Source organism: Solenopsis invicta, chromosome 16, assembly GCF_016802725.1.
Source record: "Solenopsis invicta isolate M01_SB chromosome 16, UNIL_Sinv_3.0, whole genome shotgun sequence".
NCBI classification, from domain to species: domain Eukaryota; kingdom Metazoa; phylum Arthropoda; class Insecta; order Hymenoptera; family Formicidae; genus Solenopsis; species Solenopsis invicta.
Genome location: NC_052679.1, coordinates 25960822 through 25986203, shown reverse-complemented (window position 1 = coordinate 25986203; position 25382 = coordinate 25960822). Strand labels below are relative to the sequence as shown.

General features: G+C 28.9%; 1 protein-coding gene across 18 annotated transcripts in view; it reads left to right on the top strand.

Annotated features, from left to right (window-relative positions):
- The window catches only part of LOC105193864 (glutamate-gated chloride channel), a 55322-nt gene that overhangs the window by 13055 nt on the left and 16885 nt on the right, over positions 1-25382 (top strand). For 10 of the 18 annotated variants that reach the window (XM_039458736.1, XM_026135191.2, XM_039458735.1 and 7 more), the window contains 5 exons: positions 5370-5550; positions 8744-8914; positions 11771-11859; positions 15269-15415; positions 23837-23901. In XM_039458736.1, coding sequence (XP_039314670.1) covers positions 8754-8914; positions 11771-11859; positions 15269-15415; positions 23837-23901 — 462 coding nt within the window. In that variant the 5' untranslated portion in view covers positions 5370-5550; positions 8744-8753. The other 8 variants (XM_039458740.1, XM_026135198.2, XM_039458739.1 and 5 more) reach the window with 3 other exon arrangements.

The following is a 25382-nucleotide window of genomic DNA, read 5'->3' as shown; positions in this document are numbered from 1 at the left end:
TGAAAAAAGACTCCCTACAATTATACAAAATAAATATAATTGAAAAAAAAACAATGGAAGTTAGTATGCTGAAATATATAACTAAATACAGATTTGAAAATAATTATATAAGACAAGATAATTATATATCCTCAACATGATAATAATGTCATAAAAAGTTTTAACATTTTAGCAATCGGCTATAGTGTCTAATATAATTATTTTGAGAGATAAATTTATGTCTAGCTAAATTTTTAAATATTTCAACAAAATCATTCTTTTTGTATACGATTTCAGCACTTCTTTCTTAATATTCATTTTTGCGATATATATTACATTATTAAATTGTTCTTACGAATTATTAGATGTAAATTAATTCGATAGCTTTTTTCATAAAAATTAAAGCATTTTCTCAAAAAATCAAATAAAGATTTAATGTTTGAAATAATTTTTATTATTTTCTATGACGTTGTTTCATCTTGGAGGAAAAAATTTCTCCCCCTTTCAGAATAAGTACAAAGTTCTACTAAAAATAAAAATTTGTAGATATAATTTATTTTTCCATAAAAATATGTATTTAATAATTAAAATTATATTAATAAAATATTGAAAGCGTTCCAATTATAGCATTTTTTAAATAAATTTTTGTAGCATTTCTGAAATTTGTGTAAAATTTTGTAGAATTTTTCCGCCAGAGATCTATCAAACAGCTGACAAAACTCTCACAAAAAACTCGACAATTTTGATATGCGCGATAAAATTTTTAAGACTTTTTTCGAACCTCTACCACTATCTTAAAATGTATATCAGTTAAATGATATTAAGGAACGGATAATTCGATGAGGGGGTTGAAAAAATCGTAGAGTTGAAGAAGAATTTCCCAGTCTAAAGTATATAGATGATATCTTTCATCTTCTTCGCAGTATGTGGTCAAATGTTATCGTGCTGCAAAATAAAATCTCTACTTTAAAACCTCTTATACCATTTTTGCACATTTTATGAACAACCAGCACCTTCATCTAGAGCAAAATAAATCCTTTCCGTAGCTTCAATAGCATTACTTTTTCATAAAATGTGAGCAAAATGCAGTACTTTAAATGTTGCTTTTTGCTTATTGTGTTTATTGATGTTTTGTCAAGTAATACAAGTCGTTTGTTTCGTCAAAGTATACAGGGCTTTAGGTAAACATAGAGATTCGCATTTGCACACCACAAAAAGGCGAGAAAATATTTTGGAGAAAATATTTTGAAAATGGAGTTATGAGATACCGAATGAGAAAGCACTAATTTGTACACTTAATACACCCAAATGACTAATCTACAAATATCTTATTAGTTGTGTCGGCCACATTCAAAATAGCGCATGGCCAAAGATTACAGTAAAAGTGACAGTTACAAAAAGAAGGAAAGTAGATGGTTTAGCCATCAATTTTACTTATCAATTTAAACAATAGATAAAATTGTTTTTTCTTCCTGTCTTCTCTACATTGATAATCGATTATTAAATATACATTAAGGATAATTCACATGTGAATAGAAGTAATTTATTTGCACTCGCGTAAATAGCTTTTTTCTTTTTTTTTTAGAAAATAGTAATATTTTATTGAACAATAATTGTTTTCTCTTTAAAAACACCTATTCCTTTGTGCACATATAAAGAGAGATGGAAATAATAAAACATTGATATTTCAATTTGGTATAATTATATTTATTATCTTTAAATAATTATTCACAAAATCAAACGGTGTAATTATGACTTTAACGTGCGATATATATCATTATAAATCATATGTAAAAGATTTAATTATATACGCATATATTATTAATACGTATAAATTACGGAAAATTATAAAGAAACAGATATTTGTAGGAATTTCGAACTAAAGAGAAATACTGAAAAAAAGAGCTTATCTATTCTTGTAGATACTAAAGTAAGACATGTGCATTCGTTCTCACATGATTTTTTTCTCATCCTCATACCGTCAATCTTGGTCAGCGATCGAGCAGATTAATAAGTGATTTATGAAAACGGTAATACCGCTGTTGAAATCACATATATATCCCGAGCACATCGCTATATACAAGTAATACGTTTCTCTCATATTTCTGCGAAAGTAAGATCAAATAATATTTTAAAAATAATCTAAAATTTCTTATTCTACGTACTCATCTGTATATTTCACAATGTTATAAATAAACACTTAGTAATTAATATGGCATCAATGTTGTAACTTCATACTCAACAATATAAATGTAATATAACACGTGTACGTAACAATTACATTGTTAAGTATGAATTTATAACATTAAGATTGCGTTATTGTTAATCGTTTATTAGATAATATTTTCTAAATAAAAGTATGCACATCTGCAATTTCAGTTTCTCTTCTAATTGAATTTCTTTTGCATTATTATTATAGACTATAGCCACCAATTATATGTCAAAAGGTTGATATAAATATCATCTTCTTCTCTAGTCTTATCGATATAAATAATCACATGCACGTATATGTTCATTATTTCTGTAAGAAAATGTAAAGTGGCCGCTACAGGCGCAGTATAAAACTTAAGGATCGATAAGAGAGCGCACGTTATCGATGGCATTACGAAACACACACACACACACACACACACACACACACACACACACACACACAGAATAGTCAGACAAGCCAGGGTCACGTTAACGGACTTGCGTCCTTCGGTAGCCACGAGATTATTGTGCTAATTCCCAAGTATATAATTTAATTTTCTCGGTTAATTTACCCTAGTCTTATTTATTTCAGGAAATAAAATTATTTGTCTAATTATCACATCATATTCATAGAAATATTTTTGAATTTCCTCAATATTTCTCTCGCGTATACTTATTACATATGTAATGTTAGAATATCAATATTGGAATACAATTTTTATTGCTATTATGGCGTTTTATATGTAGAGAAAGGAAAAGGAAGATGGAATATCTCATTTTGTTTTTATACAATAACTCGCGATAAATATTAATGCATCACAATTCTTATCATCACTAGCTATAAAACTTTACTAATCACTCTATAGATAGAAGTTTATCGGGTATATAAAACAAATGTAATTTGAGGGAAAAAAACGGATGTGCGTTTGTGAGATAGTAGGGGAATCGTAGAGTACTAACAACTAATGTCATAAAAAGCTATAAGTCATAAAAATGTCAAAAAAACATTTTTAATACACTGAAAGTAAGAAATTTCTTTATTTTTCACTTTTTCCCTTATTCCTCTATCCTCTTTTAATAGTAGAAGAAAATTGCCGAATACGTACCACTTGTGTGTGTATGTGTGTGTGTGTGTGTGTGTGTGTGTGTGTGTGTGCGTGTGTTTACATGTTTATATAACAGTGATTAATAAAATAACTGATACTTATTTAAAATAAAAGGTATAAAATAGATTTTAGAAACTTATTTAAAATATAAAATGAAAAACAAAAAAGTCATAAAAAGTTATCTGAAATAATAAATACTAAATAACTACTTTATTTTATTTTAAATACATATTTTAAATACTATTAATCCTTGTATATAAAAGTAATTTTTATTTCATTAGGTATACTAATAATTCAAATCTTTTAAACATTAAAAAAAGTAATTTAAAATTAATTAGTATTCCCGTTCTTTTAAAGTTAGATAATGTTAACACGTAGCTATTAAAAATGGCACTTAATTTGAGGGAAGACCTAACATAATCTTAAAAAGTATGATATTTAATAGTGTCAAAAATGGCAATAGATAAGGTGTTTATTCAACACCGCATTTTTTACGAATTTCAACAGGAAAAAAAATACTACAAAAGCATGCAATTTGATTAATTTTTTTCTCAGAGGAGGTTGTAACGTGTGCAGACGATGTATACATAATTATGGTTTAAGCTCAAGCACAATTTAAAAATAGTGACTTTCGACTGATCAATTTGGTGGACAAACAACGCTTTGGAGAGCCTTAAAAGGACCTGATCAAGGGTGCATTTAGATTCCTCATTCGAGTGACCCTCAAGTATCATTTTAGCCTTATTGTTAAACGAGAATAAAATAATACCTGGGAACACTCGAATGGAGAATCAACGCACCCTAAGTGTATAATTTATTATGAGCTGTTGGAATCAAATGAAACAGTTACTACAGACTTGTGCCAACGTCAATTAAACTACTTGAATCAGAAATTGGAACGACCATGTGTTGGCAAAGGAGAACATTCTAAATTTGCTGCATGACAACTTCAGACTAAATTGCTTTTAAGACAAAAGACATCGTAATGTATCTTGGCTAGAACGTCTCGTTACACCTGACATATTCACTAGATAGAATTTCTTTGAATTACCACTTGTTCCAGTCGATACAACACATCTCCTCATTCAATACGCACTTCTAATCAGTGAATAAGATCCGAAAATGGCTCGATGACTTTATCATGACTTTATCAAAGACACAGTATTTTTCTGAGATAAGCTGCCCGAAAGACGAAAGACTGCCGATGGCTTCAAATTAGAGAAAGCAATGACGAATATACTTTGATGGAAAAATTTGTATTATATTTATATACTTTTTTTAAAAGATACCTTAAAAACCGAAAATTTTGGATTATTCATTAGTACAACCTAATGCTTCCTATGTAATACTGATTGTGAGTTGTATGCAAATAAATGTTTGAAATTGTAACTTAACGTTTCAAGTTTCTAGTATTAGTACAACGTTTCACTAATAACAAATGACTTTATTATAAACTTATCTTTTTGTAACATGTTGCAAAAAATACAATTTAGATAATCGGTTCCTAAATCATATCTGTGGATCTTTTGAATCATACCACTTTTAAAATTAACGAAATTATGAATTAAAATAATAAAAAATATAAGAAATCATTAACTAACACTTGTTTTATTAATAACTTATCAAAGAAAAAAATCAAACATTTAATAAATTAATGAACGACGATAATAAAAAAAAAAACGTCAAAATCAAGCTGACTTAAATTTACAACTGACATTTTTATTTACCATATATGTCAATTATTAGTTTTACTCTATCATCACTTTCCAATTTTAACATCATTACTCTAATCATTTACTCTAATAAAATTTGCAGTGATATAATTTAGAAAACTTGATAGATTTTCTTAAAATATATATATATATATATCAATTTAATCTTTATAAATGCGAATGTGTATATACAATCCCTCTTCTCCCTCTCTCTTTCTTGCTCTTCATTATATTTTTCTTTTAAGTAAAATATTTACGTTTATGCGTTATTATCTCAATGAGGAATTGAAAAACACAACTTTGCTCTTTGAATGCACAAAGTTTTCTCCATGCACGATTTTTATCATATAATTATATCATTATTGCTTACTGTTTTTAGGTGGTGACAATTTGCCTGTGCTGAGATGACGATGATACACTAAAGAATTTTCATTATAAAAATGGATGAAAAAGGTCGTGCGCGAGAATGAGTGCTCGTAAAAGTTGAAGGGACAGACCTACACAACGAATAACGAAAGCCTGCCTCGTCCATTACGGCCAGTTACATATCTCACATTAAGGTATATTAATATATATTTATATACATATGTATGTACATTATTTCTATACATATATGTATAATAGTGCACCATTATAAATTACGAGTATATATTATTGTTACTATTTTTATCTTGGGCAAAAATACATTAATCCCTTTGAGTAACGCTTTAATGTTTGCTTTTATTGCTGACTTATTCACTGCTGATCATTTTACAAAATATATATTTCCAGAAATATATAATTCCAGAAAGTTTGGTAAGATATAGTGACCCGTTGTGCAATTGTTACAAGTAAAGCAACACGTTTGACAATACTTGATATTTTTTTCCTTTTTATTGTAATAAAATTTTTAATTTGCATTTATTTATTTTTATTATTTAGAATTATATATTTTTTCACAATTATATTCTTAATTTAAAATTGTCTTTGACATCTTTTACTTGTTTCACTAACATCGTTTTCTTCAATTTTCATTTCGCTTTTAAGATTATACCACATCATATCCATGCACAACCTTGCCCCTCACCTATTTCTTATCCCGCTTACGACTTCGCGTGATTTCTCATACCATTTTGCTGATGTAGCGCGTGCCACGATGTGATTAAGTAGCGTCGGCGAACTCAATTCCTCTCATTCGCATAAAATCCCTGCAACCGTTGCTTGACAACTTCGGTCAAGTTCTTTCTTTGGCAACGTTAATCGTTCCAACATAAAATCTGTCCAACTGACAGACATTAGTAACTAGCACAAGTCAAGTAACTCATTGCCAAAATATTTGTATAATCGATCGGGGTAATCAAGTTTTTCTAGTTTTTTCTTATTCTTAGTTTTTTAAAAATGTTCTTTTAAAGATAATGTCACCTTTATTGTCTTCTACGTCAATGGTTTTAAAATATCTGTCACATTTAAAAGTTGTAATAAGTAAGTAAATCATCAATAAAGTTCTCTGTTACGGTTACAGTCATTTTCCCGTATTTTTCAAAAAGAAATGGAAAGAGCAAAATTTTTTCTTTAATTTTATTTTTTCGAAAAATCAAAGATGGCTGTGATAAAGAAGAATCATAATTCTTCATTATTACAGCCATCTTTTCTGTATAATTTTTAAAAATAGAAAAAAAAAGCCTAGTTTTTTATTACGATTTTATTTTTCTGAATTCATAATACTAGATCAGGGAAAATATAGAAAATATTAACTTTGTAACTTTATATTAATTAATTTTAAAATATTATTATAAAAAAAGTCATAAAACTATCTCGTTTATCAATCTTCCACAATTTTGTAAATATGTTAAGAGCTTTGAGAACACGCGTGTATGCGCGAGTGTGTGTGTGTGTGTGTGTGTGTGTACGTGTGTGTGTGTTTTTATATGTATTTTATCAACGACTGCGAGAGACGCGGCGCGACGCAACGCGACGCAACGGAGTGCTGGTTGATTTAAAAAACAAAGACGGGACATGGGCTGAGATTTGTGAGATCACATAAAAGGTGAAACATGAGAAAAACGTGGCATGAAAATGAATCGCTTACGGAATGGCTCTCAGAATGGAACAGGTTAAGCCATATGACGTACTCTCTATAACGTTCCATGCCGCAACGCTTCGTATTGATCGGATGGCATCAGCTGTACGCTGGTAGTGTTATATCAGCGTGGACGCCCGCCGGTCTGACTGCCGCTACCCACTCTACCATTCGCGATATTTTCTTTTCTTTTCTCTTGCACAATGATGTCAATGTGTCACTGTTATAATGCTTCTAACCGACACTGTGCAGCAATTTGTTTAACAGGAGCAAAAATATTCTATCCATTGTAAAATACATATATTTTTTGCACTTTTTACTTTTAAGGAATTTACAATTTTAGATTTTAAAAATTGATCCTTTTTTATAATTTTTTAAAAACTGTTGTTACACCAACTCATCTAGTTAGTTTTTATTCAATTAACTCAACATTTGTAGAGATATTTGCAATAAGTTTCTCTCTTATCCAACTTACAATTAAATAAAGTTCCAACTTTTCAATTTTTCCCCTTTTCCAATAAAAAAAAATCTCAGACAAAGAAGTAAAAAACTATTATATTTTTTACAAAACTTTGTCGTTTTTGCAAAAATCAATTTATTAACTTGTAACTCCGATATTTACGCCGCAAATGCCCCCCAAAAAAATAGAAGGAGTTAACTTGTTTGCAATCTGTTATATACCTCTACATTAGCGCAGCAATGTATTACAATTTACGTAAAATGATCTCTCTCTCTCTCTCTCTCTCTCTCTCTCTCTCTCTCTCTCTCTCTCTCTCTGTAGAAAGTGTAAAGGATAGAGTAACATACACAACCTAAGGTATTTTTTGTTCAATTTGATTGGTCCACTTATGAGTGACTATAAATCCCACCACTTTTGATAATACGGCAAAAATACAAGAGTTTTTTAAACTTCTCTTCCAAAAATGTAAGGAGATAAATATTTCGTATTTCTAATTTTTTTTTATTAATAGACAGTATGAAGTTTTTATTGGTATAACTCATTTTCCTAAACATATGTAATAAATAAATTAAGTTTTCGAACGGTGCGTCGTACATACCGGAATTACATAACCAAGCCTTGAATAATACTTTTAAGATTTTTTAATAAAAGTTTTCAACTCAAGAGTTCTATTACAGTAACTTTATGTGCAGAGCAACTAGCGAATCGAATTATTTAAAAAGAAATTAAATAATATTGTTTAAAAAACAATAATGATGTTATAACGTCTCATAAAAATGCATTTTATATATATTTTATAATTTATATGCATGATAATAGTACATTGTGTGCATTTTATTTTATTTTATTTTTTTAGATTTGTGATAATTTTATGTGCAAGTTTTTTAATGCTTTTAGATATGTTTGTTCCAACATATTCATTGCGTCCTATACCATAACATTAATAGCATTATAAAATGTGATTTAAAATATTATAGAATTTTTATGAGGGGCATCATGAGATGCCCAAACACCCAGTTTTGTTCTGAAGCTGGTTTAATTTCTTTTAATTAATCACGCGAGATAATAAATCTGTATGGCCAAAAATTTTATTATAAAAACTGTGCCCGTTTCAATTTCGGATGATAAGTCTTTTTATTTTCATAAGAGAAAAAAAAGAAATATGAATCAAACAAATTTTTATTAATAGTCAAGATACCTTTTAATGTCAAGGTACTACTTTTTTCTGTTTCAGATGACATAGAATGGGTTGGGTGGCGTTAGGGCGGTATGCAGGTGGTGGCGGCCGCCTCTCGTCCATCCTCTCACTGTCTCTCACCTCCTTCGCGAGTTCCCTCATCTTCACCTCCCTTTGTATCCTCACACTAGCCTTTACTCTCGTCACTCTCGCTCATGCCGAAGACATGTACGTATAGCACACAACAAAATAATCACCATGTGTACGAATTGTATCTTGGCTTCTCGATTATCCGCTATGTCCGCAATAGACTGTATTTCATAAAACCGGGACAAGTTTAACAGAGGAAAAATACGTATATTACGAATGAGAGAGAAAGAGAGAGAGAGAACGGTAGTGAATGATGAATCGAGAAGCTAAATCCAATTGTACTGTCGTAGATCGTAGAACATCCACTGTTTCGCACTTTTTAAAGAGGAAGCTAGTATTATTGGCAATGACCGATGCTCACCCGAGTAAATTTTATGTTTTATTAAGCTTCAAAATTACGGAATAATAAATGAAAATCTTATTCTAGTATAGTATTGTATAAATTTGAACCCAATAAACACCAACTAAAAAATAATACAACATCAATATTATAACTTTACACGTAACTCAACAATGTAACTGTTATCTACAATATAAGTTATATTACATTTATATTGAGTGTAAAATTGTAACATTGATATTACTATTAAATATTTAATATTTACTAGGAAAAAAGTATAATTTATTGTCTTTTACTATTTTACTGTCGTAAAATTATCCTACTTTATTTATTATTTTATACTGATTTAAATTAATACTTTCAAATGTCACTGATAGTTATCGATTAGCTACGCGATCGATACCTAATAATATAATAGGATATTGCAATGATATGGTCGGTTCAAATATACTTTGTCCTTCCTCATTTTAAAGCGCTTTTATAAATATCTATAATTCATCACTTGACAAGTACATCTATTACTCTATTACGCATATTAGTTGAAGAGAGTGATATAGAAATGATTTTAATAGGACTTTTCTGCATGTAGAAACATGTAATTTAGGATTTTATAGATGGAAAATAGAATTGTCAGTATGTTTTAATTACATCATTAAGATTGGTGATAGAAAAGGAATCAATATCACGAATGTTTCGATTGTATTATTGCATCGAATGTATTAGTAAAAGTAGATTAATGATAAAGTTCTTTGATAGCGTCTTATAGGTGAAATTAGATGCAGTTTTGTATTATGCTTTAGAAAGTGGCATCGTTTCTATTGAATTATGTAGATACGTTTGAAACGAATATGACATAATATGTATTCATATATTTCAAATGAATATATACACACATTTTATATAAATACAACATAAATTTTATTTAAAAGAATGAATGCAACTTACAGGGAATATCTTACTTTGATGGATCCGAAAAAAGTCTGTTTCCAAATTAAACAAAAATATATTTAAACTGTTAGATACATGGTGATGCAAGTTTTGTAAAAATATTTAGTGATTTTATAAATTTTAATGGTAGTTTTAGTTGCCGCGAACGTCCAGTGGACGCAAAGATGCCCACTCAACAATATGTTATAAAATATTTCTAAAAGATATATTTTGGAACCTGATAATTTGGAGAGAAAAATCATATAATAATATCTTAATGTTGTCTAATGCATCGTTTTTCTTCGAAAGCAGAAAAATATCACGAAAATGATATCTAAAAGAAATATCTCTCAAAATGGATGTCCTTAAGATATACAAAGTGTCAATACATAAATTTCTCATTCATAATCTTATTAACAAAATGTGATAAACATTTAAAAAATTATTATTTTCATTATTATTGCACAAATATAACCTTATTAACCACAAAAAAATATAATAATAATAATTATTATTATTATTATTATTATTATTATTATTATTACTATTATTACTATTATTATTATTTTTGTGAAAGTATTCTGGATAATGTAAACAAACTTTTGCCCCTGTATTTAAATTCAATATAATCTTGATTATTAAAATTTTAATAATTTAAAATAAAATTTAATAAAACCTTTATATTATAATATATAATGACAGTTCAGTTATTTTTAAGCATGTATAGAATATTTCTCGAAACATTAAGAAAATTATGAAAAAATTACAGATAGTTTTACAATATATTGTATTTGAAAGAAGTAAAAAAAATTTGACGACAATGTGTTTTCTATCTGTAATAAAGAATTATTTTAATAAGAAGTTGACATGATATCTAATAAAAATAGAATTAATAATAAAATAATGACATAAGATATAATCTAAAAATCTAAAACTTTTTTATTCGAGTACTTAAAATATTCAAGATGATTTATGTAAAGTTTCATTGCAATGCAGGGATTCGTTTTGTAAAATAAACAAAATTTATTTATTTATTTACTTATTGTACTTATTTACTTATTTATTTATTGTAATTGTTTGCTTAGTTATTAAAATAACTAAGCAAACAATTACAATAAATCTTTGTCTAAATCATCTTGAATATTTAATATACTTACACAAAAAATTGAGATTTTTGTTAATGTTGTAAAAAATAATTTAATTTTTAATAATTTTAAAATAGAATAAATATAAACTATAAAAATATGTCTTAAATATAATCTTATTTATACAACTTTCATACGCATATAGTTTGTTTAAAGTGTTAATATTTCCAACACATTTCCAAATTTAATTTATTATGCAAGGACTGTATGTCCAATACATCCTTAACACCTTTCAACTTATCAACAACAAAGTTAACGTCAATTAACATTAATTCAAGATGCTTTAACATAAATCCCACGAAATTATCTCATCTTCTTTATTAATTTTCAAACAATGAACATATTAGTTTTCTTAAAAAAAAAAATGTAATATATTCCTTTTCCATTTTGCCGTAATAGAACGAAACGATTTAAGGTATATCGAGGCAAAGAAGATTATCTGCTAGAAGTTTACGGAAAAACCATTATATGTACCGTAAACTGGTATCTTTTCGGATATACCTATAATACATTGTGTTGCAGCTTCGAGGAGGGAAAATCGGACAAGGAGATTTTGGACAACCTGCTGCAGTCGACCCGTTATGACAAGCGGCTTCTGCCGCCGGTCCAAGGTACACTCCCATCCCACTGCCAAGGTCAAGGCAACAACACCCTTCACCTCTATATCCAAATGATCCTCGATCATCCAGAGCACCTCGATACATCATCGGCACCGCTACCACCACATAGCGCCACACAACCACAGCTCACTGCTCACCCCTCGTCGTAAGAGTACTTCTTGTAAATCGACATATTTTCAAAAATATGACATGGGAAAAATGGGCAAAAAAAGTATAAATGAAAGTGCGTTGTAAAAGTTCAAGGCGCAATTTAACACTTAAGAAAAGAAGAACTCCCATTTAAATCCCATTTAAACTCCCACATTCGCGGAGAAAAAGATATTTCATAGCTTACAATTAGATAAGATCTCAATCTCAAAACGATTCTTTCGTTTCTACTCCAAGTCGATTCAAACTTGAAGAAAATTGTGCTCCAAATGCATCTTGATGTGAAATGTTGACGCAAGCTTATTAGATTGAAATACAATCAAGTAAGATATACAAGATTGGATATATAGTACGTCAAATGATATCGTCGAGCGACGATAAATGGTATCTTAGCATCTCGCGATGTCAAGTTAATAATTCTCTATAGGGTTGAAGCGTCGTAGGGTTAACGCGCGATTCCGTATGAATATTGTAGAGACGATAGCTGATATAATATTTACAATTGTATTTATACATGTATGAATACGTAGAAACGATGCACCTAATTATTAACATCAAGAGTGACACGTATATTTAATGCGCTTATATCTATTTATTAGACAGCAATTTCGATAAGTAGGTGAGGTTAACTTGACAGACTGCTTGCTGTCCTACTCATATAGAAAACTACATGTATAGTCTACGTTTAAATATATGACAGATATTTTATGATTAGTATAAAAATGATTAGTATGTAGATAATCAAGTCCAAATGTGACAAAAAATTTTAAATACGAGTGTTTAAATATGAACCAAATTATCGGTTGAGAGAAAACCGAATATATCCAAATAATAGGGAGTACTCCAGTTATATAAAGATCGCATTATATAGATTTCATCCTGAAACGACTTCATATATACCAATCATGCGATAACATACATACTGATTTTTCCGCTAAATGTCCTCAATACGCTAAATTCTCTGTATGACATCAATATTGCAAGAGATAATGTATTTTGTAATGATACTTACATTTTTAAAAGTGTATACGACAATCGAAAACAAAGTTACAAATAAATCAATTCTATCAATTTCATGTAACATACAACTTACAGTAAAAAGCAAAGTTTTTTCTTTTTTATAAAAATTTCTGTAGTTAAATTTGCTTTTTGATATTCCACGATATCAAAATTTGTTTCTTAAGGGCAGATTCCCGTTCTAAGGCCTAAAAAATGCCTAAATTTCAGGAATTTTTTTTCGATACAAAATAAAATATTCTGCAATAACTTTTTTGTAGATTTTATTTGTATATAAAAGAAGTAATTTACTGAATTTTTTTATAAAAAAATATTTCAAAATGGCGGCTCCAGCTCCGGCTAAAGAAGCCGAAGTGACCCGCGCGGTACCCTCTACAGCCTCCGCATGTGATCTGAAATCAAAAAACAAAAAAAATTCTTAAAATAAATTAAATTTGTGGGGCCCTATCGGTTTCCGATTTTTAAAAAAGCCCTTTAAAACAAAATGGCGGCCATTTAAACAAATACTCTTTTTTCATGCTTTTTTTGCGCTTTAACGTTAACAAAAAAATATTTATAATAATTTTTTCGAAAAAAACGCTCCGTCAAGGCCCCCCAAATTTAATTAGCTTTAATTTGAGCGGTGAAACGTTGAAATCGGTGCATTCCTCGAAGCTCTAGAGCGTACCGCGCATCGAAAAACATTGTTTCGAGAAAAACGCGTTTAATGTTTTATGTAGTAAAAAATCGTATTCAAAGCTAGTTTTTGACAACTTACGTCTAATCGGTTATTCCAGCACCATACAGGGTCCCTTTTTCTTCTTCGAAGATCATGTTCTTTTGAATTTGCAAGCTCATTCTTTCAATTCTTGCTTGTTTTGCGAGCTCCAACAATTCTTGCTCCCGTGCGGTGATGCGTTTGTTGTCTGTTTTCTCGGCGAAGCTTTTGCTGTAGTTCCTAATGACAATTCCTAGTGTATTCATCGTTCTCAAAATAGATGAAAAACCTTCATTGAAAACACCAGCAGTTATATATGCTGCTATTTCAATTGTTTGTACACCGCAGTGAAGGTGTTTAGGAGCAAGTTTCCAAATGCAGGCGTTAAAACTTTCATTGTCGTTTTGTGTGTTTCCGCCGGTGCACCTTTGTAATAAATCGTCACTCGAAAGAGCCTCATACACCGGTCAAATGGCTTCTTGAACAGATTGGTGAAGGGCAGGTAGTTACTAAACTTACTACCTACCGTAGATTCACCCATCAGGTATAGAAAAAGGTCTCCTCTCTCAACCGCGCCGAGAGCGCGTTCGGCGAGTTCGGAGCGCTTTCAGACTGCTCCGCCCGATCCCATATATCTCGAGAACTACATCATATATCGAAATATCTCCCACGTATTCTCGATAACATAAAGATAAAAATTAAGCAAAAAAAAAAATTTTTCGATTTTTTCATCGATTTTGACGGGAATCTGCCCTTAATATGCTCAAATATATATATATAAAAAAAAAATTATACAACTTTATTTAAAAAACTTAAAATAAAAACTTTGAATATTTTTACAAAAAAAAAAAATTTCTATTTTTATCGTAAGTTATATATAACTTGTATAAAACCAAGTTTTATCTATAACTCTTTTCTCTTATTAGAGGCATCTCTAAAATCGCAGATGACATAAACACTTAATATATTTCATCTGATACTAAATACAAACAAAATTGAAACAAAAAAAATTAAACAATGTTATAATTAATATTATAATCAGTTTTATGATTGCAAAAACTCTGTTTTTTCTCTTTTCTTTTTTTAAAGAAAAGATAGGATGTGGGCAAAGGTTGTTTGGTGTCATAGAAACATACACGGAAAAACCTCATCACAACATCTCATTATTCTTCTAAGAACATTGTTTCCCATAAACAATATCACACGATTGTATCAACATACTCGGTAAATGTATCGCACATATATTAATTGATAATATATAAAAGGAATGGTTTAAAAATATAACTTTTAATTAAACGAGTTATAACTCTCTTCTTCTTTAATGATTATCAGAAATGTAAACCATATATAAGAGAGAGAGAGAGAGAGAGAGAGAGAGAGAGAGACAGACAGAGAGGGACCTAGTCACAAGTGACAATAAAACACAAAGGATATGTCTAAAAGCAGTTTTTTGAAAACCGTATATTGAGAAACAGAATAGATGAAGAATACACAAAATGAGGATAAGACGACGTGCGCAAGGGCTATTGGGTGTTACAGATGCTGATTTCTGCTGCGGAATGAGATGGCCTGGTGACACTACCGATTTGACAAACCAGTCATCGATCTCTAACGACTCCAAGACCCAGAACAAGAACCAGAACTATAACAACTACACGTCGCAATACCTTCGCACTCACCTTCGCGGTCCGTCCTTTAACTTTTATTTCTTGTTACTACACAATGTCATCTGTAGAGGAAATTATCTAACATTATCGTGATATCTTAAGCTACTTAAATCACTATGAGTATGCTCGACTTATTCAGTACCGGCTTGATTTATTCAACTCAACTTCCTGTCTTGAAAAAGATAACAAATTATTATAAATTTATATATATATATATATATATATATATATATATATAAATTTATATAATTTAATTATAGAAGAAACGTAGAAAATTAATTTTTCTTAGGGCAGATGAATATTTATGTGTGTATTATAATATGTATCTTTCGATTTACACATTATAAACAAGTAAAATACACAAAAATCTCATATTCGTGAGAAGTGCAATTCATGCAAATTGAATTTTGTTAACTGTTAAAAAATTAATTAATATAGGGATTTGAAAGGGAGAAAAAGTTATTCTAATATAAAACACCCGATAAAAAGTCTATATATAATCAAACATAAATATATACAATTATATATAAAATATGTGGACATATATGTTTTCTTCCTCTTATAAAATGTCCATTCATATTTATAAAAAATAATAAGAATAATTACAAAATAATTAGAAAAATAAACTATAATGTAAACTCGTACTTATAAGATGTTAAAATTTTTTTCAACAAAAAAAAGGTCTTTGTTATTATATCAATAAGAATTCCAGTCTATATGTTCAATTTTTATGGATATTAGGTTTCTATCATCCAGTGTAGATTTTTATTGTTCTAATATTGGCAACTGTATATCGATCGATTTAAAAGCTGTCTCATCCGGGTTCATGAGTAAAATTGCATATTAGTGAGAGGCGATCTCACAAAGACCCTAACTTTCAATAACTTTGACATATATTGTTACGGTCCTGAGTAGGAGATTTTAAAAAATTTTAACTGTCGTTCGTTATTTGTTAAAGTTATGAACAAATAAAATTAATAATGTAAATATATATTTCTTAAACGAAGTAAGATCCACCGTAAGAATAACTTAACCCACACCAAATTTTTGTCGGTAAACGATTAACCACGTTACCATTTCAGATCGGAAACGTGATCAACACCACGTGGTAGATTATATCTGTCGGGTTTTGTCTTCCCGCGGCGTGTTAGAAGAGCGAGAATCCTCCATGTTTGAAATACTTTGTAACACGAAGCAATGTCAACTTCCTTTCTTATTTTAAATCAAAAATGTATTACAATGTACCTAATCACGCCCGTATCAGATATTAATATTTACGTACTTCATTTCTGATTAAACCATTACTCATAATGCAATATGACTCGATCATAGAAATCCATATCGTTTCACAATGCATTATGGCTAATGACGGATAAGTTCAGGCTGAATTGATGTCTCTCTTCCTACATGTAACTTGACTTTCGAATTAGAAACCATCTCGCGCATTGAGTGATAATTTTATCTGCTAAGAAAGTAGTAATCAGATTGCTACGTCGTCAAACATTCTAACTTTGAAAGCTCGTAACTAAACAAGTTTTTTATGAAAAAACTCATCAACAATATTTTAAAAATGCCTCACTAACTACTACGAAAATATGCAATAAAAAAAAAATTTTATTTTTAAAAAAAAAGATCTGCTGATTCATTTGATCTTGAAGACAATAATCTAAGATTAAACTACATCTATTTAATACCCAGCAATTTTGTGTTTAATATTTTTTTAAGTGTTTTTAATTTTATATATCTGACTGACCAAAATTTTTTAAATATTTTGTATAATTTTAATATATGTATGCACAGTTTTATACCTTATTATGTAAGATTATATATATAATTCTTTGTCATTACTTAAAACTTTACTTTCTATTAATAAGGCAGAAATTGTTCTTCTAATTATCTTCTTTTTTTATTATGTTTCCTAGCAGCATATACAAATAAAGATTAAACAAGAGAAAGAAAACACATGTAGTCAATTTATATATATGATATGTGCGAGTGTTTGTGCACGCGCGCATGTGTACACACACATACACACACACGCGTGCGCGCGCACGTACGTTTAATTGTATATAGACTTTCATTATTGGATATTTTAACTTTTAATTATTTTCTACTCATTATTAAATTTTTATTTAAATTTAACATTAAACTTTTTGATATAATAAGAATTTATAATCCATATCTATAAAGTATAATTAAAACAATATTGTGTGTATATATATATATATATATATAGTTTGCTAATTAGAAATTATAAAACACTCAAGTTTACTAGGATTATGATAGATTAATTGTTTATTAATAGTTGATAAAATTGATCGAGTTAAATACTGAATAGGACGTGTATCAATCTTTTACGCGAAGGTTTACAATTAAGTCGGTCAGGCAGTATGTACATATACTATGACATGCGCCAAAGAGGCGTCACGTCACAATACATATATTTTCATATAATATACAATCAAATTTCTGTACTCTCTCTCAATATATAAGGTTGAGACAATCTTTCCATTTTTAACATTCCATTCAATTTCCATAACATATTCTTATTTCAATAACATATTCATATGCAAAACAAAAATGTTATTACATAGATGACGTAATAGTTAAATTGTATAGTTTGTTTCTTGTATTTTTTATCTAGTTTTTTTTCTTTTTTAACATTTAATTATATACACATTTGTTTTTAAATGTTCAAAGACATTTTTAGATTTGTATTACTTTAAATTGCAAATACAGAATATTTTGTGAATAATATAAAAAAATGCTAATAATGCAAAGATTAGGAGTACGAAGCATGCAAAGATAATTAAGACTATGTATGTTAAAAATGGAGATTCAAAACTGCACGTAAATTATATAATTATTATACATTAACAAATTACATATATCACCATATTTTATTCTTTAAAGAAATGTACATATATATGTACAATATATATTTTGCTGTTTTGTTGAATTACATTTGCAAGGGAATGACACATGACTTGTTTACCCTTCAATTTCACTAAATTTTTGCAAAAGTTGAGCACATAGAAAAATAGACGCATAATATTTTGCCGTTTGATCAGACAGTTAATATTTCAAAAGGTATTAAACAATAAAATTGGTTGAAACACACACACACGCGCGCGCGCGCGCGCGCGCGCACACACACACACACACACACACACACACACACTTAAAACTCTAAATTACAGGTTCCAATCCCAACGATGGCAAACTTTTTTCCCTTTTACATTTTATTTTTATTTCACTTATATGAAAAGTACGTCCCTGTATCATCTGCAGTTTTATAAACTTTATTATTTAATAAATAAAACTATATTTTATTATTTAGTTTATCAATTTATTTTACAGTTATATATAATTCCTTTCCTATTTGACCATGTTTGAATTCTGCCATTGCTGCTTATTGTGTCAGTTTTGGGGTTTAATTTCTCAGACGCTGTTTTTGGATTATATTGCGAAAACATTAATTATTACAAAATACAAAACAGTATTGTAAAAACTGCTATACCATCTGATGAAAGACATTTTCTAGTTCATATTCAAGTATTTTAAGTTTTATTTTTATCTTTTGTTTAAAAAATAATATCCGAAAATAAAGTAATATGCCAGTATTAATAATTCTAATAATAGAAAAATATTTAATAATATTAAATTGTTAATCAAACGGCATCTTTAAATAAATTATTGAACGTTAATAATTGTGTTATTTTTTTCCATCTTTCATTTATTATACACGGTGTAGGAAATCTTGATGTGGTAAATGTTTTTATAATTACTATACAAACAAAATTCATAATAAACGTTTAGAAAACTAATTTTTGTTTATTCTTAATTACTTAAAAACCAATTTATGAAGTTCATTCAACGGCACGTTAAGGAAACTAATATGTAAATAATTTCTAAATAGAAATTTTTTTTAAGTCAATTTTTTGTATTTTTCTGATTGAAAATAACCCGAAAGGTATATTTTTCATATAAGCGAAATAAATATGAAATGCAAGAAAAGGTAGATAATAAATTTGTTATTATTAGGATTTGAATCCACAATGTATAGTTTTAAGTAAATATTCGGACCAATTTTATCGTTTAAATTTGATCTCTTAAACTAATAAGTTTCAGTGCGAAAGACAAAATATCGATTTCTTTTGTTGCCCGACCTACTTGCAGAAATTCAAAAGGTACGTCACGTCATACAGTTCTCTTGTGCTAATATGATATTTTAATAAAATTCATAATACATATAATATTCATAATTTGAGAATATTCATATTATCTGCCATATTATTACAAATATTTGTGCGTTATAAAAGTTACATTAATACAGTTGATCTGTATTAAAATAGCTTTTGTTACATACGATAGAACAGGAAGTTGAATGTTTGAATGTTAAAGTATCAATGTCTTATGACTGCCAATTATATTAGTTGCATCGACAATCAATACCATCGAACTAAAACTTTTGCCACACAATTTAAGCACTTTAGTAATTTCATGTATATGTATACTCTTATACATATATACACACAAAGAAAATTGAACAAAACATTGTTGAACGATCAAGGAATGATGATGTGAATGAACGGACTTGATGTGTTTAATTGTGTAACGTTCTACATTAAAGAGAAAAGAGGGATGCAATCGTCGTTGGTATTAGGAGCTCGTATTTGTGGGACTGTGACTTGTGATGTGTATGTTTAGTTGTGGCAGCGGACTTCCCCTCACCTGCACAATCGTCAAATTGTTTTTCATTCATTAGACATTTCCCAATATTTTACTCTTAGGTTTATTAATTACAATATTCTTCGATATTATTTGCTTTTTCTTGTAGAAAAATCGATTGAATAGACTCGGATTGATTTATCTTTACTTCCACATTGAAAAATATAAAGTATAACATATAAAATATTAGAATTTTTCCTAAATGCCCAACTGAGTTTTTCGAATGTTTGGATATTATTGCATATTTATTAGCATATATTAAATTTCGAATTTAATCTGTAAAGAGTTCTTGTGATTTTTGTATGTGAATATATTATTTATTTAATTAATTTAATATTACGAGACAAATACATATTCGTTAACAAGTATCATCATGAAATTGAATAAATAAATCGTTATTATACGATACAATTTACCATTTGTTTTTCCATCAGCCACAAATGCTATAAATTAAATTCGATAGTATTATTCCCGTATCAGATTAGAGACTGAGATTGAGTTTGGATTGGAATTTAAACAATCGAAAAAGAGAAAACCAATTTCGAGTTTAGTGAGGTTTGCTTAAATTAATCAAATTCCAATCCACTCTTAATTTCAATCTCTAGTCTGATACAGGCTTTATGCGATGTGAGATAATTCAATTGTCAATCACCGAATTTACATTTCAGTTAAGATGGTTTGACTTTCATACTTGATACATCGACTTATTAATGTTCGCTTTACTATTTGTATATTGAATGTATGATACATTTTTATAGAGAATTGACACCGGTGTATTTATGAATCGGACGTGACGTGCATGTCGATACTCGGATACAGAAAACATAGATATAACTGCTATATAACATGTATGTAAATGTAATGGTTTTTTTATATCTATGTTGTATGGCAGTTGTATTCTATGATTTGCTAGGTCTTTTCTTTTTTTTATTATTTTTTTATTTGTTTATTTTATACGCACATTATATGATTGATATAAATATAACGCGTGTGGTGTAAATATCGTTGAGAAAGTTTTAACGAATAAAATATTATAAAACTTTCAAAAATATCTCTTTAATATACAAAGTGTTCATTAATGGTTGTCCCCATATTTTACCATAGAAGCACGCATTTGTTATTTCCCAGATAGCAAAATCAGCAATTTGCCTACAAATTGCTAGCAAATTCAATCAAAAATATTTAGCAAATTGAAGTCAAATGTGTCCGTATTAAGATTATGTTTTGGCGACAAAACTTGTTGACACAATTCGACAACAAATTGCCACCAAAAACCGAGCAAAGATTGTACATATAACATGGCAACAAATTGTCGGCAAATATCGAGCAAAGCTTGCAGACATATTTTTACAGCAAATCGTCGGCAAAAACCAAACAAAACTTATAAACATAATTTGACAGCAAAATGTCGGCAAAAACCAAGCGAAACTTGCCGACATAATTTGGCTGCAAATTGATGGCAAAGACTGAGCAAGATGAGTCATTAAAATCGACCCGGTATTTAAACGACCATTGATCGATTACGTCATTTAAATTGTAATTTAATATGCTCCTATTGATAATTTGTATTAACTTTGAATATCTATTCGTATTAATTCAATCAGCCATTGGCAAGATTTGGAGAGGATGCCGTTGTCTCCGAAATCTCCTCCTTATATACTATTTGTGGTATCTTTTTAATTTGTGGTTTCTTTGCCATCTGGTTTTTGATTTATAACTTCTATTTCGTCTTTTGTTATATTTTTATAAAATAATAATTTTTATAATTTATTTTTGCCCACAATTTGCGGTCAAGTTACATCTGTAAGCTTTGCTCGGTTTTTGCCAAAGATTTGCTATCAAATGTCTACAAGCTTTGCTTGGTTTTTGTTGACAATTTGCTATCAAATTACTTTCGCAAGCTTGGCTCGCATTTTGCTAAAACTTTCGTGTCATGTTATGTCTCAAAAACTATGCTTAATTTCTGCCGACAATTTGCCGCCAAAATTGTTAAACTTTGTATAGTTTTTGCCGACATGCTATGTCAACAAATTTTGTTATGTATCTGCCGCTATGTTGTGATATTATTATAACAAGTATAACAAAATTAGTCTTGATTTTGGTGACCTTTTGGTGACCTTGCTACAAAAATTTGTATCAAAATTTTACAAGGTCTGTTTTCAGCAGACTTGACTATCTGAGTTTTAATATAATAATATGTTAGAAATACATATCCGTCGATAAATCATGCTTCTATGATAAAAAATGGATACAACCATTAATGAACACCTTTTATATGTATATATATATAAAAGAATACTAATTACGAAAGTATAAAATTAGTCTTTCCATTTACAAGGAATATAATATATGTAAGTTTTAAAAATAAATCCATTAGGAAATTTTGATGGGATCACGTTCTATTTTCGGAGCAACTCCACTCTCTCTACTTTAGTCGCAGTAAACATATCTATCTTAATTGTTTTATACCCGTGATAACAGTCGAATCGCTGGTTGGGACTCGCGAGTCCTTCTTGATAGATTGATGTGGATGTTGTATCCAGAGACAGACATATCCGAAGATAAATCTATAGTCTTCAAATAGAGTATGCTGTTTTATAGTAGAATAACTCTATTCTCTGATCCTAAAATGCAATACCTAGTTCTTTACCATTGAGGAATGAAATATGTTTGTCTATTATATTATTTGTTTTGTAATAATGTAGAACCAAAGTATATGTTACACAAGCTTTATATGACATTCTTGGTAGTAATAGATTTACATATACACATAATTTCTGGTAATATATTGATAATATTCGCGATCTATTTCTATAGGTAATGGCAATGACTAATGATTAGATTCATTAGATGTTTAGTTTTTTTAATACGTACTGCGCCATTTAGAGCACTGGTTGAGGCATTTTGAGTAAATACGTTTGAAAACGAGAGAAACCTTATAAATTCCGAGAAAAATAAAATGAAAGAAAAAAGAGACAGAAAGAAAAAAGAGAGAGAGAGAGAGAGAAAGAGATACGTAAGCAACAATAACCATTTTAAGATCGTAAGCTAGTCCGAGTCCTGACCACCGACCTCAAGCTTTTTTCCAAGTAAATAGCAGCATGTGCACAGCATGGCTCAAAGAAAGCTTTCAACATTTCCTTAACAGCATCAGCTTATGTTAATTTATGTATAATAAAAACAAACACACATATATGCACAGAAAAATCTAACACATTTTTATAAGAAATTGTACTCTATATATTTATAATTGTATAGAAATCGCATTGGACGATTTCCATACAATAAAAAATATCTGCACCGATCGATTTATGATTTGCAATACTAGTATTCTTTTTAATACAAAATATAATACATTATTTAATATACATTGAAAAATATAAATAATTTTAAATAATTTTCTTCTATATGTACAAAATCTGTTAAATACGTGCAACATTATTTATATGTATAACTAATAAAATAATTTACTAAACAAAATTTTCATAGAATATATATTCACAAAATTACAAGATATTATTATATGTTTGCCGTAATTCCCAGTCATATTTCTTTTTATTTACTAAAAGTATTAAAAAATCTATTATTGTCGTAAAAAAAATACTTAATATATTAACTTGGAAAATCGAATGTTAACAACATTGCAACATGATCGATCGGACGATCCAGCATGTGTAGCAGGTGAAATCAATCTTATTCATTGTTTCAGGAACGTTGACTGTAAACGTGAGCGTATTGCTATTAAGCTTAGCTTCTCCCGACGAGTCCAGTCTGGTAACATAATTATGTACCTTTCTTTCATTTTAATTTAATGAAAAAAGTTTAATTCTTAATAGTAATATTGAAAAAAGACAATGTATTAAGGGACAAATTGCAAATTATAGAAATACGCGGAATTAAACTTTTTTGATAAATTTAATTATACGTATTTATAAAAACATATTTCTTTTCAAAAAAATTTCTTTTCGCAAAATTAATAATTTTGGGTATTGTACTCGTGAATCTAATAGAGAGTAGTTTTCGAAAAAAAACGGGGCAAAAGTACAAAATTTGAAACCAGGGAGTTCACTTAAAATTTGTAAATCCCTGGAAATATCAGGATTTTCCAGGAATTTTTATCAAAACTCCAGTTAAAAGAATTCTTGAATGTAGCTCTGAAATAAATTTATTTTATTACATGCTCATGTATCGACGAATACGTTTGTCGCGCTTTTTATTAAATATAAAAAATTTAAGAAATAATTTTGTCAGAAAAACATAAAACTTAAATAATTCTACGTAGAATTAAAATATAATTTAACAAAAGTTGATTTCCGACTCACCGACCCGATGCGCAACGAGCGGAGTTCAGCTCATTGTCAGCCACGAAGCTTCGGTGATACTGTAATACACAAACATAAAATTTAAAAATTAAAACACGCTCAAAATAATCAATAATTCAAAAGTTAATTCTTCTACGCTCGAAGAAAGGTTTCTTTGAGTCAAAAAATAATCGTTTGACCCAAAGAAATTTGTGCACTGCTATCATCATCATACGATTATCATTAGATATAAAAATGTAAAAAATAATTTTGTCAGAAAGATATAAAACATTTAAATTTAGAAATAAAACTTGAAAAATTTCCAGGAAAATTCCTCATTCCAGAGGAAATTCTCACAAATCTCTGACTTTCCAGGTTTTGACTTGCCAGGTAGTGTAGACACCCTGGAAATCATGACTTTGTTTTAGCGGTACAAATATTACATAACGTTTTGCCTGTGAGAATATATATATGGATATATGTACGGATTAGTTTCATTCGTGGCAAAGAGTATTTTTCTCTTGAGTCTAATAGAGTTGAATTTAATTGAGGGTTATTTTGTGAGGGACGAATCAATATAAGTATAAACATTTTTTAATGATACAAATTAGTACAAATTAAGTTCTTTTTTTTTTATGTGATCCTGGCTAGCAGCCAACCTAACAATAACCTAACAACGCCACGTTTTTTTCCGAAATAGCATAGGGTACAAGCTTTTTATTGATAGTACAAATTATTAGTACAAAATGAGTACTAAATAATTTCATAGATCAGGTTTGATTTTTTGTCAATTTGGCCCTGCTAGCTTATTAATAAAAATAATACTTTGCATATTTTGTTTTTAATAAAATTTTCAAGTCTTACATCGCAATATCGTTGATAAACCGTAATATCGAAATTTGCACGAGATTACTGTACCATTGATGAACCACAATATGATTTGATTTCACACGA